This window comes from Vipera berus (assembly GCF_964194415.1).
Source record: "Vipera berus genome assembly, chromosome: 4".
In the NCBI taxonomy this organism is placed as follows: Eukaryota; Metazoa; Chordata; class Lepidosauria; order Squamata; family Viperidae; genus Vipera; species Vipera berus.
Window position 1 is genome coordinate 61,893,138 of NC_138206.1, and position 22,328 is coordinate 61,915,465.

Here is a 22,328-nt window from a genome sequence, read left to right on the forward strand (position 1 = left end):
GAAGTAAGTCTGCGTAACTCGATCTAACACGCTCACTTCTGCTTGTTCAGAATCAAGGCTTACCGAACTGCACGACTAGCCATAATTATTTACAGGCATGTATTTGCACGTGCACAACGGCGGCTTCCTCTCTCGAGACACGTTTATGGAATTTATTATTTTAGGAATCCCGGCTCCCGATACATTTAAACTGCAGCTCGACCCTTAGCTATTCCTCCTGGGGGGGAGGAGGGGGGGGGACAAGGAGGCCAAGGAGAGGATGGTGCTCTATGATGCCCCACCACTTACGCTCTATTCAGCCTTCCAAGTACTCTATGGTAAAGCCAGGCTTCGTTGCTAATGGCAGGAGATTTGTTTACTTCCGGGCTCGGGGCGGCTTCTGGGCCCATCTACCAGGCCGGCGCCTCCCCCTCCCCCCTCCTGCCCGTCATGGGGGAGGCCGAGGAGCAAGTGCCCGGTGAGTCCCGTCCTCACCTCGGGAGGTTAGCTGGTTGGTGCCGGCAGCTCCTGTCGCTTCTGGCGCCTTCTGCGGGATTTGCCGAGGGAGCCGGCGCGGCTGCCTCGTCCCTGCTCCGCTCGCCTTGTTCCTCTGATTTTGCTGCTTGAGGCTCAGCCCTTCGGCGGGACCCCTTGGAGGTTGTCGTCGGTGAGCCCGCCGCTGCAAAGGGCGGAGGCGGGCTGCATTTCAGCCACGGCTTTTGCCTTCTTCCAATGTGGGGGGCCGTTCTCGGTCTTCTGAGTTGCCTCCTTTTTTTCAGCTTGCGGAGTAAAACGTACAGGGTTAAACCTGCACTCTGCCTCAAATATCCTTAATTTTCCCAGGCTACTGACTTTGCGGGCAGATACAACTGAACTGATGAAGGAGGCTGGCGGCTTCAAGGTTTCCAATTTAACGATGGTGATAAGGCAGTTTGATTTGCTTCTGACTAAAAACCTGGAGAGAGAGCTAAAGTTCTAGCATAAAGGCCTTTCGCGACGGTTGAAATCTTTTTAACTCTCTGCTCTCGTTGAACTACTACAGGATGCACGCTGTATGTGCTTTGTAATATATGGGTTGAAAATAACGTAGAAAAAGGTGGTGGATACAGTAGAAGGCTCTACTGCATTGTTCTTCTTTGTTGAAGAATTATCTTGGGTGTGCTCTGGAAATTTTCGGGAATTGCTGTACATCGTAGTGTGAGCACAGCATCCTCTGGTTATATTTCCTATTGTACCCTTATGAGTTAATGTACTAGTAGATTTTTGTGCCACTAACAAAAGAGGTGTAAGATTATTGGTAGGAAGAATGCACCTCCTTAAAAGAGTAAGGAAAAACAGCCCACTCGATTTAGTGCCATTTGGTGTATGGCAAACCAGCCAGTATTTCATGTGAAGCCATTTGATAGTTATTTGGGTGTAATTAATAGTTAATTTGGACGTGGTCAAACAAGAGATGACAAGACTAAACATCAACATCTTAGGTATCAGCGAACTAAAATGGACAGGAATGGGTGAATTTAATTCAGATGACCATCAGGTATACTACTGCGGGCAAGAATCCCTCAGAAGAAATGGAGTAGCCTTCATAGTCAATAAAAGAGTAGGAAAAGCAATACTGGGATACAATCCTCAAAATGACAGAATGATCTCCGTTTGAATCCAAGGCAAACCATTCAATATCACAGTGGTCCAAGTCTATGCCCCAACCACCAGTGCTGAAGAGGATGAAATTGACCGGTTCTATGAAGCCGTACAGCACCTTATAGAACTAACACCCAAAAATGATGTCCTTATCATCATGGGGGATTGGAATGCTAAAGTAGGAAGCCAAAAGATAACCGGAATAACAGGCAAGTTTGGCCTTGGAGTACAAAATGAAGCAGGGCACAGGCTGATAGAATTTTGTCAAGAGAATACGATGGTCATAGCAAACACTCTTTTCCAACAACCCAAGAGACGGCTCTACACATGGACATCACCAGACGGTCAACACAGAAATCAGATTGACTATATGCTCTTCAGCCAAAGATGGAGAAGCTCTATACAGTCAGTAAAAACAAGACCAGGAGCTGACTGTGGCTCAGGCCATGAGCTTCTTGTTGCAAAGTTTAGGCTTAAATTAAAGAAAGTAGGGAAAAGCACTAGGCCAGTCAGGTATGAATTAAATCATATCCCTGTTCAATATACAGTAGAGGTGACAAATAAATTTAAGGAATTAGATCTGATAGACAGAGTGCCTGAAGAACTATGGACAGAGGTTTGCAACATTGTACAACAGGTAGCAACCAAAATCATCCCAAAGAAAAAGAAATGCAAGAAAGCAAAATGGCTGTCTGAGGAAGCTTTGCAAATAGCTGAGGAAAGGAGGGAAGCGAAAGGCAAGGGAGAAAAAGAAAGATATGCCCTAAGAGCCTTGGTGGAGCAGTGGGCTAATGCCTCCTTAAGTAACACCAGCTGCCTGCAATTAGTGCAGGTTCGCATCCCACCAGGCTCAAGGTTGACTCAGCCTTCCATCCTTCCGAAGTAGGTAAAATGAGGACCCAGATTGTTGGGGGCAATTAAGCTGACTTTGTAATAATGCCGCTTGGGGGGTGTATGAAAGCCCTAATAAGCAGGCATATACATAGAATGAAGGCTACTGCTAAGCTTGTAAGCCGCCCTGAGTCTTCGGAGAAGGGCGGGATATAAATGTAAATTAAAAAAAAATTAAATGCACAATTCCAAAGAATAGCTAGAAGAGATAAGAATGCCTTCTTAAATGAACAATGCAAAGAAATAGAAGAAAACAATAGAATAGGGAGGACCAGAGATCTTTTCAAGAAAATTGGAGAGATGAAAGGAACGTTTCATGCAAAAATGGGCATGATAAAGGACCAAAATGGCAGGGACCTAACAGAGGCAGAAGAGATTAAGAAGAGGTGGCAAAATTACACAGAAGAACTATACAAGAACGAGCTTAACGTCCCTGATAATCACAATGAAGTGGTCACTGACCTCAAGCCAGACATCCTAGAATGTGAAGTGAAGTGGGCCTTAGAAAAGCTGAGCAACAATGCTAGTGGAGGTGACAGTATTCCAGCTGAGCTATTCAAAATCTTAAAAGACAATGCAGTAAAAGTGCTACACTCAATTTGCCAGTAAATTTGGAAACTCAACAGCAGCCACAGGATTGGAAAAGATCAGTTTACATTCCAATTCCAAAGAAAGGCAGTGCCAAAGAATGTTCAAACTATCGCATCATTGCATTCATTTCACATGCTAGTAAAGTTATGCTTAAAATCCTACAAGCTAGACTCCAGCAGTAAGTGGATTGAGAACTACCAGAAGTACAGGCAGGATTTCGAAGAGGCAGAGGAACTAGAGATCAAATTGCTAACATACGCTGGATCATGGAGAAAGCTAGAGAGTTCCAGAAAAACATCTACTTCTGCTTCATTGACTATGCTAAAGCCTTTGATTGTGTGGATCATAACAAACTGTGGCAAGTCCTTAAAGAGATGGGCGTACCAGACCATCTTATTTGTCTCTTGAGAAACCTATATGCGGACCAAGAAGCAACAGTGAGAACTGGACACAGAACCACTGATTAGTTCAAAATTGGGAAAGGAGTCCGGCAAGGCTGTATACTGTCGCCTTGCCTATTTAACTTATATGCAGAGCACATCATGAGAAAGGCAGGGCTAGATGAATCAAAAGTTGGAATTAAGATTGCCGGAAGAAACATCAACAACCTAAGATATGCAATGATACCACTCTAATGGCAGAAAGTGAAGAGGAACTAAAGAGCCTCTTGTTGCGAGTGAAGAAGGAGAGTGCAAAACGGGTTGAAACTAAACATTAAGAAAACCAAGATCATGGCATCTGGCCCTCTCAATTCCTGGCAAATAGATGGGGAGGAAATGGAGGTAGTGACAGATTTTATTTTCCTGGGCTCCAAGATCACTGCAGATGGGGACTGTAGCCAAGAAATTAAAAGACGCTTGCTCCTCGGGAGGAAAGCAATGGCAAATCTAGACAGCACACTAAAAAGCAGAGACATCACCCTGTCAACAAAAGTGTGTATAGTCAAGGCTATGGTCTTCCCAGTTGCAATGTATGGCAGTGAAAGCTGGACCATAAGAAAGGCTGAGCGCCAAATAATTGAAGCCTTTGAACTATGGTGCTGGAGAAGACTCCTGTGAGTCCCTTGGACTGCAAGGCGATCAAACCGGTCAGTCCTAGAGGAGATCAACCCTGACTGCTCTTTAGAAGGCCAGATCCTGAAGCTAAAACTCAAATACTTTGGCCACCTAATGAGAAGGAAGGACTCACTGGAGAAGAGCCTAATGCTGGGAAAGATTGAGGGCAATAGAAGAAGGGGACGACAGAGAATGAGGTGGCTGGATGGAGTCACTGAAGCAGTAGGTGTGAGGTTAAATGGACTCCAGAAGATGGTAGAGGACAGGAAGGCCTGGAGGAACGTTGTCCATAGGGTCGCGATGGGTCGGACACGACTTCGCAACTAACAACAACAACAAATAGGGACGTGGTGGCTCAGTGGGTTAGGACGCTGAGCTTGTCGATCAGAAGGTCAGCAGTTTGGCGGGTCAAATCCCAAGTGCCGCGTAACAGAGTGAGCGCCTGTTACTCGTCCCAGCTTCTGCCAACCTAGCAGTTCGAAAGCACGTAAAAAAAATGCAAGTAGAAAAATAGGGACCACTACGGTGGGAAGGTAACTGCGTTCCGTGCGCCTTTGGCGTCTTGTCATGCCGGCCACATGACCACAGAGACGTCCTCGGACAAGCGCTGGCTCTTTGGCTTTGAAACAGAGATGAGCACCGGCCCCTAAAGTCAGAAACGACTAGCACGCATGTGCAGGGGAACCTTTACCTTTAATAGTTAATTATGGAATAAATGTTTCTGTATGGGCAAAATCAAGGCTGTGGAAAAAAGAAAGGTATACAGTGCCATTATTTTGACATTAAGTGGCAAAATTAGTTGTTAGTAGAATTATATAAAATTAACTTCAGACTAATATTTAAGCTTGTTCTTTTTAGAATCAGGTGCTATATTCACATTTGGAAAAAGCAAATTTGCAGAAAATGTGCCTAGCAAGTTTTGGTTTAAAAATGACAAGCCTGTACACATGTCATGCGGAGATGAACATACATCTGTTGTTACAGGTTAGTATAACAAGATTTTAGAATCATGTGTTTCAATATTCTGATTTTTTAAGTGAAAGCTATATTGTACTGATAGCAATATTATATGAAGGCATTGACTAATATTTTTGGAAATTCAAACTTTTATTGTAAAATGAACTGGATAAAATTGGCTTTCCAATTTTAATCACCAAGCCCAGTTCTAAAGTTAACCTTGACTATTATATAACAACAGTGTCAAATTGAGTAGAATTTTAGACGCGCCCCTCTCTTGACGTGCGTAAATATAGTCAAAATACAGATTAGATATGTTTTAAAAAATGTTTTAATCCAAGAGTAGTTCAAACGTAATAGACTTAAAAAGTCTTAAAAGTTTACTGAACAAATATAGGAAATCCTCAACTTACAATTGGTTGTTTAACAACTGTTCAAAATTATGACAGCCCTGAAAGGCTGCTTTACAAGTTGTAAAGCCCTTCTGGCCATCATAAGGTGTTGCCCCCCCTCCTCCCCAATATCACGTGGTTGTGATCTGGGAATTTAGTATCCTATTCACACTTAGAATTGGTTGCCAAATGCCCTGTGATCATATGATCAGTATTTGGAATTTTCTCTGATAGCTTCCCCAGAAAGTCAGTGTGAAGCTGGCAGGGAAAGTTGAATGCTGTGGATATCTGCTCACAGGTTCTCAGGTTCGCATGACCAAAACCTGCTCAGTACTAAAATTCTGCCCTAAATTCCCTGAAATAAAAACGAAACTTAGAAGTCAAGAAATAGTAATGTTTACCAGTAAGTTCAAAAATGACTAGAAACTCGCTAATGCAAACTACTTATTAATAGAAACAAAAATCAGGAAAAAGGTAAACTGCACTAAAGTTATGGAGAAATAAAATAAAACAAAAACATAAGGGGCATGTATTCTCAGATACAAATACATGTTTAAATTATATAATTCAATAACACTAGCCCTATTTCACTGTAATCATCCACACCTAATCTGTCTAATTAGTATTCATTTCTAAGTTCAAATATATAAAGTCTGCAGACTGTTGAATTCTTGGGGCTATTTTATTGCCCTTTCAATGTTGAAGAATAAGTATTTTACCTGTCAATAGGATCCAGAAAATATTCTTGTCTCTATATATCAGTTTATATGTCATAGGAATATAATTTAAAAGAATAACAAAAATTTTGTATTTACAAAAAAAACAAGGTCCCTTCTTATTTTTATTAAACATTTTATTTAAAATGTTACTGTAAAATTATTAATTTTAAACTTACTATTAGCAATCACTCCTATCAACTATTTTAATGTAATTTAAGCTAACTCAGTATATCATTGCTTTTTCCATTTTTCAGAGCTTCTCCCAACTTCATAAAGTTTGTATACAGGTCCTTGACTTACAGCCATTCGTTTAGTGACTATTGAAAGTTACAACAGCGCTAAAAAAGTGACTTGTGACCACATGTGATCAGAATTCGAATGCTTGCCAACTTGCTCATATTTATGACAGTTGCAATATCCCTGGATCACATGATCACCTTTTGTGACCTTATGAGAAGCAAAATCAATGTGGAAGCCAGATTCACTTAACAACCTTGTTACTAACTTAACAACTGCAGTGATTCACTTAACAATTGTGGCTAGAAAGATCATAAAATGGGGCAAAACTCACTTAACAATTGTCTTTCTTAGCACAATTGGGGCTCAGTTGTGATTGTTAAGTCAAGGACTATCTGTAAAATCATATGCTACCAGATAAACCTATATATAAATAGGTTTATAAAACAAACAATTGTAAAATGTTAATAATGCAAAGTAAAGAATCCAGTAAGATTCTTTAAAGAATATAAGAATATTTTCCACTAAAGCCCAAAGGAGATCTAAAAGCATTTTTTTTCCTACAATGGATTTAAACATAATTCCCAGGAGTGATATTTAGAAATCATATCATCTGCATTTCATTTTTAATATAGTTTTATTAAGAATTTTAATTATAATTATAATCTAGTACAATTAAACAGAAAAAAGGGAAAAAAGTGCAAGGAAAAAGAGAAAAAAGACAGAAGTAAGAAGAAACAGAATATAATACTGTAAAGAGAAAAGGCATATATAAAGAAGAGCCTTCTTTATCCAATCTTCAACAAAACAAGCATAAACAGTGTTTATGACATTAGTCATAGGATTTGATTTCTCTTCTTTTCTTGGTTGTCCAATTCCATAGTGTTCCTCAAGGCTTTAAGAAGCCTCTTTTGTAAATCTAATAGGAAAAAATTCTCCAGGTCACTCTTTTGGTTTATCATTTGTATTTCTCTTTTAGATTTTAAAACATCAATCAATTTCAAATTCAGTGAAACATCCTTTTCCAAATCATTCCCTTGACCTATCAGTTATAAATCTACAGGATTTTGAATATCATCTCTATTTTGTCAGTATTTTTTTTTCTATAGTCATTTCTTAAATAACATGTCCTTTTGAACACGGCCTATCCATGGAAGCAGGTATTTATTGACATTGTTGATATTGTGGCCACTACTTTTTGACTCTTCAAAAGTCTCCTTTGGTATTTTCATTATTACAACATTTTGCATTTTATAGGCTTGCATTTTTTCCTCGGCCTAAAATCTTTAGTCCCCACTGTTAGGTTTTCCAAAAACCAAAACAGATCTATTTCCCACTAGAAGCAATCTATAATTATCTAGCTAAACCAGACCTATTGGATCATTGTTTCCAAAATATTCCATTACTTAAACAAAGAAACAGAATGATTGTGGGCAGGCAAAAAAGCCATTGACTTTCCTTATGGGAAGCTGGCAGGGAGCACTGGAAATGACAGTCATATAACCACAGCACTGCAGCAGTGCTGAAGCAGCCACAACTTTTCCAAATGTCAATTGCATAGGAGTAAGGGGTCCTGGTAGCCTATTGCAGTTTCAAAAATTGTTGCCCTATAGTGCACAATTAAAAGTTACAAACAGACAGACAGGAAAGTTTTTGTAGTAACCTATGGCCGCGGCCTGGGACTGAGCTGTGGGCTCTTGGCCAGCAGGCTCTGGAAATGTCTGGCCAGTGCGCACATGTGTGGGCACACATTCCCCTCCACTCATGCTAGTGCCTGCGGCCCCGTTCACACATGTGTGAATGTGTCCACTAGCCACTGTGGGAGGCACAGCCATTCGCGCATACGCATGGCACCAGCGCATGCTGCATGCTGCTGCTCTCCTTTGGGCCATGAGCCCAGAAAGGTTGGAGACCTCTGGTATATACAGTAGGTTCCAAAGTCTTATTGTAAAAGTTTCTATATTCCAAATTTATCTGAATTCCTAGTCTGTTTATAAAGTTCTAAAATCAATATCTTTCTGCTGTTTGTTTATTTATATCCCTCCTCTATTGCCTGAAAACAATAAATTCTTAAGCTTATAATTAATTTCTATTTTGTTCAGCTTTGAAGATAATCCAATGAAGACTTTTCAAACTTGTCATTCTAAAGGTCTCCAATAGCTTTAAAATGGTTAATAGGCAATTTCCTAAAGTGATTAGAAAGTAAGATTTGCAAATTTGGTATCCTTTAAAAAGTTCAGCTTTGGTTGTAAGCTAGTTGGGTAACCCAGTTTTCTCCTGGTCTTCAAACTTGGAAAACTCTTATCCTGTGATCTCCTGTGAGCACATATAGTAAGTCTCTCCTTCTCCGGAGAGGTTTCTTAATCACTAGTTCCTTGGTCTTTTGCATGATCACCAGCTCTGCTTTTACAGAGACATCTTAGTAGTTCTCCACACCTCCCCTGTAAGTCCAAATCAGCAGCATTTCACATCATGCTAAACTACTTTAATTTTTTTTATGTGTGCATCTAATCATTATCTTAAAGCTTATTCATCATCAGCTTGAAGTCAGGGTCTTTCCAAGTGGAGATTAAAAAGCACAGAGAAACAGGATTGGTAACTAAATGATTTAACAGGAAGAAAACAATCCGTAATGTGTGTGAAATGTTTAAAGTAACTTACAGTTTTGCAGGAGATTGAAGAAACAAGTAGGCTGAGGAACATTATCTTATAAATATTATTTCATGCATAAGTTACCTGTCTATGTCTTTAAAATGACATTTTTGAGAAAATATCAAACTATTGACTTCTTTGCCTTCTTTCATTTTAAAGTCTTTGTTCTTTGCATGGAAAAGATTAGCATGTACCATTTTATATGAAGTACAAAAAAGAAAATTGATATGTTTCATTTTAAGTATGTCTATCTTGCACAGTATTTCATTGTAATATGATCTGAATTTATTTTGAAATAAGCTATGTCAGGTAATAGAATAAATTAATATGTGATGCATAGTGCAATTACAGAGAAAATTATATAGCGAGTTTGGATACTATTGCTAGATTTTGCTTAGAAAAAGAAAAAATACTGAAGTATTAAAATATGTTCATGTTCAGAATTCCCTCAATATTACTCTATACATTTTTTTAAAATGTGAATTGATTACATATGTTCAGAATGATTTGCTCATCACTTATTCTTTGAACATTTATTTTTCTATGATTGTATATTTGCTAATTAATATTTGTATTCTAAGACCAAAATAATTAAATGTATACAGTGCGTAGAAATAGAAAAAGATGTTTATTTAAAGGTACATCCTTCATAGTGATATATATAACATTTTGCAGACTTGGTCTTTATTACATGGTTATTATGTCTCTATAGTTGTGTCTAACTAAATTGAAAATATTGGATATATTTTAACACAAATGCATTGGCAATCACTTATTTTCTTTAATGTCTGTATTCTGCAGAAAATGGTAAACTATACATGTTTGGAAGCAACAACTGGGGACAACTAGGACTTGGAACAAAGAATACTGTCAGCAAGCCAACTTGTGTGAAAGGTTTGTCTTTAATTTATGTGTCAGGTTTTAAAACAGATCTGATCTTTCTAGTTTCCAACATGACAAATATTTTTAAATATCATATTACATTAAGATTTGACGTCTCCCTATTCAGTATTGTTTTTAGGAATTCTTCTGTGTATTTATGCAGAAATAGGTTGTGCTGTATTCAGTAATTTTCAGGTAAATTAAGGATTGTAGTTTTAGTAAATTATTTTTTTGACCTAACCTCAATAGAAAATCCAGCTTACTCATGATGTGCTATGAAATGCTGGGATAGATAATGATTGGAAAATTAATCTCCTATAAATTTGAACACTTAGCAGATTTGACAACAATTGATTTTATAATTATTAAAACAACAATAATAATAACAACCTTTTGTGTCAATCCGTAGTTCTAAAACCTGAAAAAGTGAAACTAGCTGCATGTGGGAGAAACCACACTTTGATCTATACAGGTGTGTAATTTATTTGTTTATATGCCAAAGAAGACGTTTTCTTGTTGTAGCTTTCTGCTTGGGTAGACAGTAACATAGAATATAATGTAATTTCAAAATACATTGTCATGAGATGATAAAGCTGTTTTATACTGAATCTAATGGTCCATCTATCTGGCAGCAACATCTTGATACAGTATATATTGGACTTAGGCAGAGGCATTCTTTGGTAACAGCATCAAAAAGCTGGAATTTCCATCCGAGAGAAGTTTGTCTTGCCTTTCTTCTAATGTCCTTGTTAAGATGATAAAAGCCTTCATGTTAAGAGAGTTTTCTGAACTGGATATGAATTTAGCCACTTTTTTCTTATAATTACCGTATATACTTGAGTATAAGCCGAATTTTTCAGCCCACTTTTTGGGCTGAAAAATTCCACTTCGGCTTATACTCCAGTCAACAAAAAAACTTACCGAGGACTTGTGCGCGGCCGAGGCTTTGGTGCTTCCGGGATCGCGCGCACCTCTCCCAAGCCACCGCCGTCCGGAGACCTCCCCAAACGTCGGCAGGTCTCCGGACCTCTGCGCCCTGCCTGCCTGCCTCTTTCCGCAGTGGAAAGAAGCAGGCAGGCAGGGCGCGGAGGAACGGAGACCTGCCGACGTTTGGGGAGGTTTGGGCGCCTCCCCAAACCTCCCCAAACGTCGCCGGGTCTCCGTTCCTCCACGCCCTGCCTGCCTGCTTCTTTCCGCTGCGGAAAGAAGCAGGCAGGCAGGGCGCAGAGGAACGGAGACCTGCGGACGTTTGGGGAGGTTTGGGCGCCTCCCCAAACCTCCCCAAACGTCGCCGGGTCTCCGTTCCTCCGCGCCCTGCCTGCCTGCTTCTTTCCGCAGCGGAAAGAAGCAGGCAGGCAGGGCGCGGAGGAACGGAGACCCGGCGACGTTTGGGGAGGCGCCCAAACCTCCCCAAACGTCGGCAGGTCTCCGTTCCTCCGCGCCCTGCCTGCCTGCTTCTTTCCGCTGTGGAAAGAAGCAGGCAGGCAGGGCGCGGAGGAACGGAGACCCGGCGACGTTTGGGGAGGCGCCCAAACCTCCCCAAACGTCGGCAGGTCTCCGTTCCTCCGCGCCCTGCCTGCCTGCTTCTTTCCGCTGTGGAAAGAAGCAGGCAGGCAGGGCGCGGAGGAACGGAGACCTGCCGACGTTTGGGGAGGTTTGGGGAGGTGCGCGCGCACCTCCCCAAACCTCCCCAAACTTCGACAGGTCTCCGGACGGCGGCGGCTTGAGAGAGGTGCGCGCGATCCTGGAAGCACCGAAGCAAGTCCTCGGTAAGCTCCGGGCGGTCACTTGCTTCGCGTCTCCTGAGGGAAGGGGGGGCGACTGGAGCGGGCGTGTTTCCTCGCCTGCTGGGCGCCGCGATTTGCCCGGGGAACGCGCGGGCCCCGAATGGCAGCGTGGAGCGAGGAAGCGGACAGCCAGGGCTTCCCCGAGAGCCGCAGCCACACAGGGTATTCCTGTGTATTCAGGCTTGCAAAATGGCAGATCGAGCCTCTGCTGGCGGCAGAGGCTTGCAGAACGGCGGATCGGCTTATACTCGAGTCAACAACTTTTTCCAGTTTTTGGGGGTGAAATTGGGGGTCTCGGCTTATACTCGAGTCGGCTTATACTCAAGTATATACGGTATATTGTAAGACTATAAAGTTTGTTCTAAAAAAATACAGTTTGTCAGAATGTCAGTTACCCAAAGAAATAACAGACCATTGACCTTAATTAGATAAGCTAAGACCTTTCTCATCCTTACGTCACTGAGAAACTGGGACCAAATGCGGGCTTTACAAAAGCAATAGCTTCTTTAGCTGTGCAGTGAGCTATATTTGGAAGAGAAAAGGTGATTTGGACTGTGTGAGGACATAAAGTGGCTTCTTGAAGGAATTGCCAACAAATGAATATTCCAAATCACCTTTTCTCCCAGTAATCCAATTTATTGCACATCCCTAAATTCTATGATTAAATAATGGGCCATAAAGGTCACTGAATCATTTTCCAAGTACATTTTGCCCAGAAATGTTTTTTAGGATTTGATAATGAATGAATTTTTAATAGGATTTTGCTTCCAGTAATCAACATGTGAATCCAAATATAAATAATTTGCTGGAGATTTAGGAATTCAGCTATTCTTTTTTTTTAAAAAGTTGTATGTCCAAATTACAGGTTTTCCTCTTTCTGAAAAAATGGAAGTCATTTTTGACAGATGCATTCCTATCAATGCTTTAATAAAGACAGGTTACAGAAATCAGAAAGTTTTAAGCAATTAGTAAAATCAATAATTCTGAATACTAAAGAATTATTCTGTGTATCATGCTCATTTGCCATTTGGCATTTGATATAAATTTATGAGATTGAGAGAATCTAGTTGCACATGAGAAAGGTATTTTGTGGTCAATTAATTTCATGACTATCATTAACATTTGTACTTGAGTATTTGAACACATTTATGGATAATTAAGTTTAGCTCTAATTGCTAATTCAGCTGTTAATTCTATAACATTTGCATATATTGTAGTAACTTGAAGTAGTTTTACCTTCAGTTTATACTATGAGTGCTGATACAAAGGTGGCAACAAAAATAAACATGCCATTTTATAGAGTTGCAACTTGTACTTATGATGCAAAAATATGAATAAAATGTCCACAAGGATAGGAAATGCTTGTTTTAAAATAGTCATCTTCAATTGGAAGGGAAAAGAGTGAAGAAGGGTATATAGTTCTTAAAAACATCTCTTGCAAACTACATTGTGTAAGATATATTGATACTGTATCAGCACTGACCTTAGTTAAGAGGGCAAGAGATACTTGAACTAAAGCCAAATTTGCCAGTTAACTGATGCTCATTATGTAAGAATATTTTTTAAAATTCTTTTCAGACATAGTAAACAAGACAGTTTATATTTGAGACAGTTTTATTTTTTATAGTAAAAACCTTCCTTATTGGTGAGATAAAATTATATCCATTCAGTGAAGATGGTGTATAAAATGATTGGTATAATCTTTATAAGCAAAGTATCCTATAATGAGCGAGTATGTAATGGAACATATTATGAATGTAGGATATAGAATTGCAAAGGAATGAAATTGAAATGAAATTGAAATTTTAAACATTATTTTACTATTCATGAGTTATGTAAATAAACAAAAATAAGCATGCCATTTTATAGAGTTGCAACTTTTTTAAAAAAAACACCTTTCATTGTCAGGCAAAGAAATTAGAGTGTCTTTCAGGGTATAGACTTTTTATGACCTTTAAAATGAAATAAGCCAATAAGTGAAACCTAAGCCATGCTTCACTACATCCGACAGGAAGAAAAAGGTGAAAAGCAGAATCTGATATGAATAATAGATAAGGACAGGAAAGGAATTTTTCCATTTCCCCAGATTTCCTTTTATTAGTTGTTGGTAGTATAGTGAACTAAACCAGAGCAAGGGCTAAATCACCTTTAAAAATCTTAGTCCTGAATTTTCCGACTAGTCATAGCTAATCCTATTTCCTACATGTCTCATTTCTGATTTTAGATAACATATATATTCATTCCCATATCCTAATTTCAAGTTCATTATCTTCAACTGAATTTTTAAAGCACAGCCCATAAGCTTTTCTACCAGAGATACTCCTACTCTGTAAAATCCACTTTCTCCCCAAATCAAATCTAGAGTCTTGAACATTTGCCCACTTCATCAGAACATGCTATCTTTCACCTTGTTAAAGTATGGTCAGTTTTAAAGAAAAGAAGGATAAATTCCATATAACTAGATTAATAGCAGCAGTTAGTGTGAATATTAAGCTGTCTCCTTTCACTGTTCCCTCCTTAAGCAAATTTTGGTTTGCCATAGTATAAGAAGCATGGAAAATATATTGCTATGTCTCTATTCTTTTTTCAAATTCTAAAAGCTGGGATCCATAAATTCAGATTTTAATATTCTGGTTTTGGTTGCATTTATAAGTGGAATTATACACATGGGACAATTATTGATTGAATCCTCATGTTTTAAACTTTTTAAAATTCCAAACATATTCCCTTCCCCCACCTCCCAACCGGGATGAAGGAAATGCAATGTTTTAATGAAATGTTTTTAAAAAAACTAGGTTCCAGATATGAGGAAAGTCTTGTAATTGACGCATGACCCAGAGGAATAATAGGCTCCCCTTTTTTGAATGGGTTCAAGTGGTTAGACAACCACTTTATAGTTCTTAGCCTTTAACAAGGAGTCCCCAACCCCCAGTCTGTGGGCCAGAACTGGTCCGCACAAACAAGCAAAGCCCCATCAGAGGGATGCAGGTAGCACACAAAACCACACACTTTCACCACAGAACTGGTCCCTGGGGCCCAAAAGGTTGGGGACCTCTGCTTTAGACACCCTTTCTCTGGAGCATTTTAATTTGGGTTTCTGCACTGAGTTGAAGGCTGGGCCTGTGGTTTAAGTAGTCCCTTCCAATTCTGTGATTCTAGTTTGCATAGTCAAATTCTACTATGTAGTCAGTAATTCTTTAAAAAGAGTTAAACTGTAGACAGTGACTTCTGCAGGTAACCATTAAACAGCTGTGATTAGTCTTAAAGACAACATGAGACTGTGTAATATGTTCTTTATTTGAATTGTTTTTTTCCTGGTGCTTCAAGTAAAGTGTCCTTATTTTGCTTGTGTGTTTTTTTTCTACACAGAAAAAGGGAACCTGTATGCCACTGGGGGTAACAGTGAAGGACAACTGGGATTAGGAGACACAGAAGAAAGAAGTGCATTTCATCTAGTTAGTTATTTTACCAGTCAGCACAAGATCAAACAGTTGGCAGCTGGATCCTACACATCAGCAGCATTAACTGGTGAACCCAATAGTGACTTATATGAAAGTTATGCTGAAGAGGAAGTTAGTTGAAGGTTTAAGTATTTTTCCATTAGGTCTTTATGGAAACCAAAAATCAAAAATATTTAGTCTAATGGAGGGCAAATATTTTTTCACAACATAGGGTGTGAAATGCAGAAAGTAAGTGCAGAAGGTAGCATTTTTATAACCTTCCTTAAGCTTAAAGGTAAAGGTAAAGGTTTCCCCGCACATGTGTGCTAGTCGTTTCCAACTCTAGGGGCCGGTGCTCATCTCCGTTTCAAAGCCGAAGAGCCAGCGCTTGTCTGAGGATGTCTCGTGGCCATGTGGCCGGCATGACTAGACGCCAGAGGCGCACAGAATGCTGTTACCTTCCCACCGTAGTGGTCCCTATTTTTCTACTTGCATTTTTATGTGCTTTCGAACTGCTAAGTTGGCAGAAGCTGGGACGAGTAACAGGCGCTCACTCTGTTACGCGGCACTCGGGATTCGACCCGCCAAACTGCCAAATTTCTGATCGACAAGCTCAGCGTCCTAACCCACTGAGCCACCGCGTCCCTTTCCTTAAGCTTATAAAGTCCTTAAAAGGGCTATTATTAGATGATAGTTATGTACCCATAACTTGAATTTGATCACTAAAACTTAAACAATGGCCAGATAAACAAATTCTAAAGACCATGAAATGGCTTAAAATGGTAATTTGGATATAAGCAAACAATTCATTTTCCTCCCAGCTGGAACAAAAGTGAGACCATTGCAGGTTAACGGACATTTTGTAGTGTAGTCTAAAGCATCCTTACAGTTTTCTAAGTAATGTCCATAAATACATAGAAACAGAAAACTTGACAGCAGAAAAAGACCTAATGGTCCATTGTGTCTGTCCTTTGGGGGTTTTTTTCCTTGTTTTTGTTTTGCTTTTATTTTATTTTTTGTTGGATGATGGATGTGTGCTTATCCCAAGCATGTTTAAACTCAGTTACAGATGACTGACCCACTACCTCTGCTGGAAATTGGTTCCAAACTTCCACTATTTCTATGAAGTAATACTTTCTAATATTACTTTTGAACTTCCTGTCATTTTGACATTATGTCCCTATGTTCTTGATTTTTGCTTAATATTGAAAATACTGCCCTCTGGAACTTATTCAAACCTTTAATATATTTAAAGGTTTCAATCATGTCCCCCCCCCCACACACACACACTCTCCCTTCGGTCTTCCAGGCCAGCGGTCCCCAACCTTTCCGGCTTTGCAGACTGGCAACAGTAGAGGGAGAGAGAAAATGGTTCTGTGTGAGCAGCGGGTGAGTGCACTCACACATGCAGCTCCATTTGCAGCTCATGCAACTGGAGCTACGCACATGCACTTGCCCGCTGCTTGCACAGTCTGGTTCCAAACAGGCCTCAGCCTGGTACTGGGCTGCAGCCCAGGGATTGGGGATCCCTACTCTTAAGCTGTACATATTCGGTTCCTCCAGTCTCTCCTGATACGTTTTGTCCCTCAAACCTTGCACCATTTTTGTTGCCTGTCTCTGGACTCACTCAGTCTTATTAAAATCTTTTTTTAATATGGACAAATTATTCTAAACAGGGTTTGACTAAAGTCCTATTTAGCAGGATTCACACTTCCTTTTTCCTGCTGGTGAATCCCTCTAGTGATACATCCCAGAATTTTGTTTGCCTTCACAGCTGTCTGGACACACTGTTTACTTACTTTGCAGTTATCTGCAATGAGCAAACCTAAATCCTTTTCTTCTGTTGTTCTGTGTAACACTATATCCCTAATATATCTCCCCTTCCATAATACAGAAGATGTCACTGAATTATGCACGTGAAACAATAAGGTTAGCACAATTCATGTATGCTAACAAATTTACATCTGCTTTAAGTGTTGACCTGGCTTTTAAAATGCAAAAAAAAATATCTCAAATCCATTTAATGTTTTCTCCAACCTGAATGAACTCTTTTTCAAATAAAGCAGTTTGAGTATACCCTGTAGTAGGATCTTCACAAGATTTTGAATAACTTAATGTAGTCACCACCCCAGTGTCTTAGTTATAAGAGAAATGCTTCTAAATATTGTATCCTTTTTTGTAAAATTCATTTAAATTTTATCTGATGTAAGAGAGAAATAATTTCAGAGAGGGAAAACTCATAATTTGCAGTTATCCTTCAAATGTAACTCACTGACTGAGATAATACACAAAATGGGAACTTTTATTGTTGTTTCTGAATCTTCTCTCTCCTTCTATACTGTAAGTTTCTTCTCTAGTTTCCATAGCTTTAAACCTTAATAATAATCTTTCTTATTTTTAAGAGGATGGACAACTTTTTATGTGGGGAGATAATTCTGAAGGCCAAATAGGCTTGGGTAATGAAGCTAATGTATGTGTTCCTCATCAAGTGGATGTTGGGAAACCTGTTTTCTGGATCTCTTGTGGATATTACCATTCTGCCTTAATAACATGTAAGTGTAAAATTACTTACGTATGTTCAAAGTCCAATAATGTTGCTTGAAATTCTGTATTTGCCATGAAATATGGTGCTGATCAAGTGGTACATCAATCACTTTTACAGCAATCTTAAATGGGCTAAGAGGGTGGAGTAAAGGTAATATTTTTCTACCATTTGCAATGTCCTAATAGTTTGTGTCAATCAAGACCATAAAGCAGCCATCTTTTTGCATCTCTGCTACCTTGATTTTTTTCCAACGTCCTCTAGTTTCACAGATAGTGTATTATTAATGCAAGCTCTAAAGCAGGCATGTCAAACTGCCAGCCCGCGGGCCAGATGCATCATACTGAAACCGCACCCACCCCAGTTTGACATGCCTGCACCAGAGGATAATAGACTGGAAATCTGATTTAGAGGTTTCCCAAGAAATAAAATAAAAAATCCTTTGATCTAAAAGACCCAAAACTATTATTTTACATTCCCCCCCCCCCACTCCTTGATATTCTGCTTCAGAATTTGGCAATACCTATTGGAAGAATCACATTCACAGAGTTTCCAGGTACTTCCATAGTGTCAATGGTTCTTGCTGTTTGTAAATTTCTATCTGTTGATCTCCCTGATGAAGGAATTCCTCTTTGCCAATTGATCTCTCCAGAAAAGCATTTGTGATTCTGAGCATTGCATGGTTTATTTTTCAAAAAGTTGAAGTTAGCTGTAGTTCAGAAGATGCAAGTATAACAAAGAAAGTTTGCACAAAATATTCCACAAATGAATGCCTTTTCTCCTTGTGTCATGAATCTTAATGTTCCTACCTTGTTTTTTATAGGTGATGGAGAACTTTATACTTTTGGGGAGTCTGACAATGGGAAACTAGGTTTGACACTTGAACAACTGAAAGACAATAGAGTCCCACAGCTTGTTTCTGGAATTCCAAGTAAAGTTAATAAGGTTGCCTGTGGAGGAGGACATACAGTAGCGCTGGCTGGTATATATGCTTCAATATTTTTTCTGTTGCTTTCTAGTATATAATTGGTGTTCATACTTGCCACTCTGAACAAATTACGATAAGTAGTCTTCATCTTATAACCACATTTGGGACTCGAATTTCCGTTGCTAAGCAAGATGGTTGCTAAGTGAGTTGTGCCCAATTTTATTTGACTGTTAAGTGAATCATTGCAGTTGTTGAGTGAAACATGTGGTTGTTAAGTGACTCAACTTCCCCTTTGCATGTCAGCTGGGAAGGTTGCAACGTTATTTATTTTTCCACATTTTGAACCGTCCATCTCCCTCACAGAGGGACTTTGACTGAGTATAATAAAAGGTGATCACGTGACCCCAGGACTGCAACTGTCATAAATATATGCTGGTTGAAGAGTGGCCAACTTTTGATCAGGTGACCATGGGGTTGCTGTGATGGTTGTGGGTGCAAGGACAGGTTGTAAGTCACTTTTTCAGTGCCATTATAACTTTGAACAGTCACTAAACAAAGATTGTAAGTGGGGGGCTACCTGTACTCACATATCTCTTAACACATTGTAAGCTGAACATCAAAGAGAGGTAGTTGCTGCCATTTTATTCGGACAAAGTTCTCTCCTGTGCCTGACTCATTTCCCCCCCCCCTTTTGTACTGCCTCATAGGGTGTAAACTCATAGCGAGTTTTAAAGGTGCTGTGTAAAAAGAAAAGCTGGCAACAAATTGGTGCCCGTGAAATAGGCCTTCTCCGTAGGAACAGACTGGTGAGAGACGACGAGCCACCTCTGCGCATGCGCTCATCCATTCTCGTGTCTGCGTCATTTTTCCCTTAAGGAAAAAGAGGAAGGGGCTTTTGTGCGCATGCGCACTATTATTTCCACTCTCTGTTTTGCAGTCAAGGTCTCTGAGCAGTACCCTCCTCCTCCTAGCTCTGATTGGTTTGCTCTATCCGGTTTACAGCACTCTGATTGGCAGCCCGTCCTGTCCAGCAAAGGAATGGGGATCCACCTATCAACATTTCCATGATTAGCCCATTGCTCCTCACTCCCCTACGTCAACAAACTATCTCTTCCTGAGTTGCTTTTCTCCACAGCTCAGTGTTTCCCTAAAAAGTGCTAACTCTAAGTTACAATGTTGAGTTTTCTGACCTTAATTATTAGTAGTAGCACCCTCTGACCAGCTCTGCTGATGCCTTAAACTGACCAGACTTTAATCAGTTTCAGCCTGAAGACTTTTGCTGGTGTAGTACAGGTAGTCCTCGACTTACAACATTTAGTGACCGTTCAAAGTTACAAAGGCACTGAAAAAAGTGACTTATGACTGTTTTTCACACTTATGACTGTTGCAGCATCTCCATGGTCACATGATCAAAATTCAGATGCTTACGACAGTTGCAATGTCCTGGGGTCATGTGATCAGCTTTTGAGACCTTCTGACAAGCAAAGTCAATGGGGAAGCCAGATTCACTTAGCAACTGTGTCATTAACATAACAACTGCAATGATTCACTTAACAACTGTGGCAAGAAAGGTTGTAAAAGGGGGCAAAACTCACTTAACAAATGTTTCACTTAGCAACATAAATGTTGGGCTAAATTGCCATAACTCATGATGTTAACCTGTAGTTAAAATGTTGATCTAGAAACCAGGAGACTGTGATTTCTAGTCCTTCCTTTGGCATGAAAGCCAGCTGGGTGACCTTAGCCAGTCATTCTCTATCAGCCCGACCTACCATACAAGGTTGCTGTTGTGGAGAAAATGGAGGAGGAAGATCATTTATTTAGCTATTAATCAAATTCCTATGGCTACCCATTTCATGAATGGTGATTCTGGGCAGCACATACAATCCCATAAACAGTGTGCATATAAAACAATTATAATCTAAATTAAAACCATTATATAATAATTGTTTTTAAAAGCATAGAAAAAGAAAATAATAGATGGAGAAGTGTTAAAAATAACGTATTCCAGAATTCTACAGAATTCTACAATGCAGGTGCCACATCAGAAAAGGCCCACTGCCTAGGATTAACCAAATACAGCATTATCTTTGCTTTCCTCCTTGAGTTATTTTTTTAAAAAAAAATAAGAGGCAGAAAAAAAAGTAATCTGGAAAATAAATTGGTTGTAAATGTATGCTTCGGTCAGAATTTTTTTTTTTTAATACTTGCCTTTATATTTGAAAATATTCGCAAAACAATAGCTGCTAAACAAGGAGTTGATGTACAAGTTATGATAATTGAGAACAGGATTGCTGTTGCTAGGTGATGCAGTCATAAAGCACAACTTCACATTACCAAATCACTTAGTATCCCAGGCCCAGGTGTAGTTGTAATCTGAGACACTCAGGTCATTAAGTGGGAAGCAGACATCCCAGGTAAGGAATTTTATTTCTGCAGCATCAATGAGGCCGATTTTAAATGCTGTTGCTGTTATATTCTGCTTACGTGCTTTTCCTAGAATCTTATTGGGTACTATGGGAAACAAGTTTATGTGTCTTATAATATCTGTCCACTTGCAGTAGAGAAGAAAGCTGGAGTAACATGGCAATCTAGATCAGACATGTCAAACTCGCAACGTCATGTAACATCGCACAACATATTGGGACGGTTTTGCCATTGCTGGCAATAGGGTGGGCGCGGCTTCCACATGACGCATCCGGCAGTTTGACACTTCTGATCTAGATCCACTGTAGCTTTTTTTCTTCTTGCACAAGACATATCTTGTCATGTTGATAATCCTGATACATTTTGCAATGGAAGTGGGATGGGCTAACTACATTTCTTTTTATACAATAATCAGTATAGATACTAATCTGAATTTGCTTTTATTTGCTAACGAGCTTATGTTAACAAGCTCTGCTATAACACCCTGATTGTTTGAAAATGACATTTGTGACTAGAATAATAATTTCATGTGCAATTTTCAGGGGGAGAGATTTATACCTTTGGCCTAGGTCAATATGGGCAACTTGGACTTGGTACATTTATCTTTGAAACTGCTGAACCAAAGATGGTAAATCATCTGGGAAAGGATAAAATCTGTAACATTGCAAGTGGAGAAAACCACACAGCTTTAATAACAGGTATGCATGATGTTAACTCTGGTGCTTCATTTGCAGTGTACGTAAGTGTTTTATGATATTAAAGGTCAATATATCTTCATAGTCCTAAATAGATTTCAAAGCAATAGTTTTATTGTTAATTTAAGCATTTTTTAAAAAGAAATGGTGACTAAGTTCACATGTAATTGTTAACCAATGGGTTTGCATTGGGATAGTGGCCTGGGTTAATCACTCAGTGTTACAGCTGCTTTCTCATAGGTTCAGATTTTCCCATATGTTTCGTTAGTCTGAAAACAACAAATTGGCTTTAAATGTGAATATGGCAAATTGTGATTTCTCTCCAAATCAGAAACGGAGGCAGTACAAATGATAATCATATTATTGCTAAGATGTATAAACTTTTATTGAAAATGAAAACATAGTCCCAGCATTTGAGATGTATTTTGGGTGTAGATCCAAGAACATCTGCTGCAGCAGTTAGAGCTGAATTGGGAATTCATACAATTTAGTCATTATCTAAAATTAGAGCTT

At 39.4% G+C, this 22,328-nt stretch overlaps 1 protein-coding gene across 1 annotated transcript in view; it reads left to right on the forward strand.

Annotated features, from left to right (window-relative positions):
* Window positions 1-346: 346 nt before the first annotated feature.
* RPGR (retinitis pigmentosa GTPase regulator) overlaps window positions 347-22,328 on the forward strand; it is a 41,028-nt gene continuing 19,046 nt past the window's right edge. Inside the window, exons 1-8 of the mRNA XM_081327942.1 lie at window positions 347-457; window positions 5,016-5,141; window positions 9,916-10,008; window positions 10,406-10,468; window positions 15,153-15,311; window positions 17,626-17,775; window positions 18,589-18,747; window positions 21,663-21,818. Of these exons, the coding sequence (XP_081184068.1) occupies window positions 430-457; window positions 5,016-5,141; window positions 9,916-10,008; window positions 10,406-10,468; window positions 15,153-15,311; window positions 17,626-17,775; window positions 18,589-18,747; window positions 21,663-21,818 (934 nt within the window). The 5' untranslated portion in view covers window positions 347-429. The remainder of the gene's footprint in view (window positions 458-5,015; window positions 5,142-9,915; window positions 10,009-10,405; window positions 10,469-15,152; window positions 15,312-17,625; window positions 17,776-18,588; window positions 18,748-21,662; window positions 21,819-22,328) is intronic.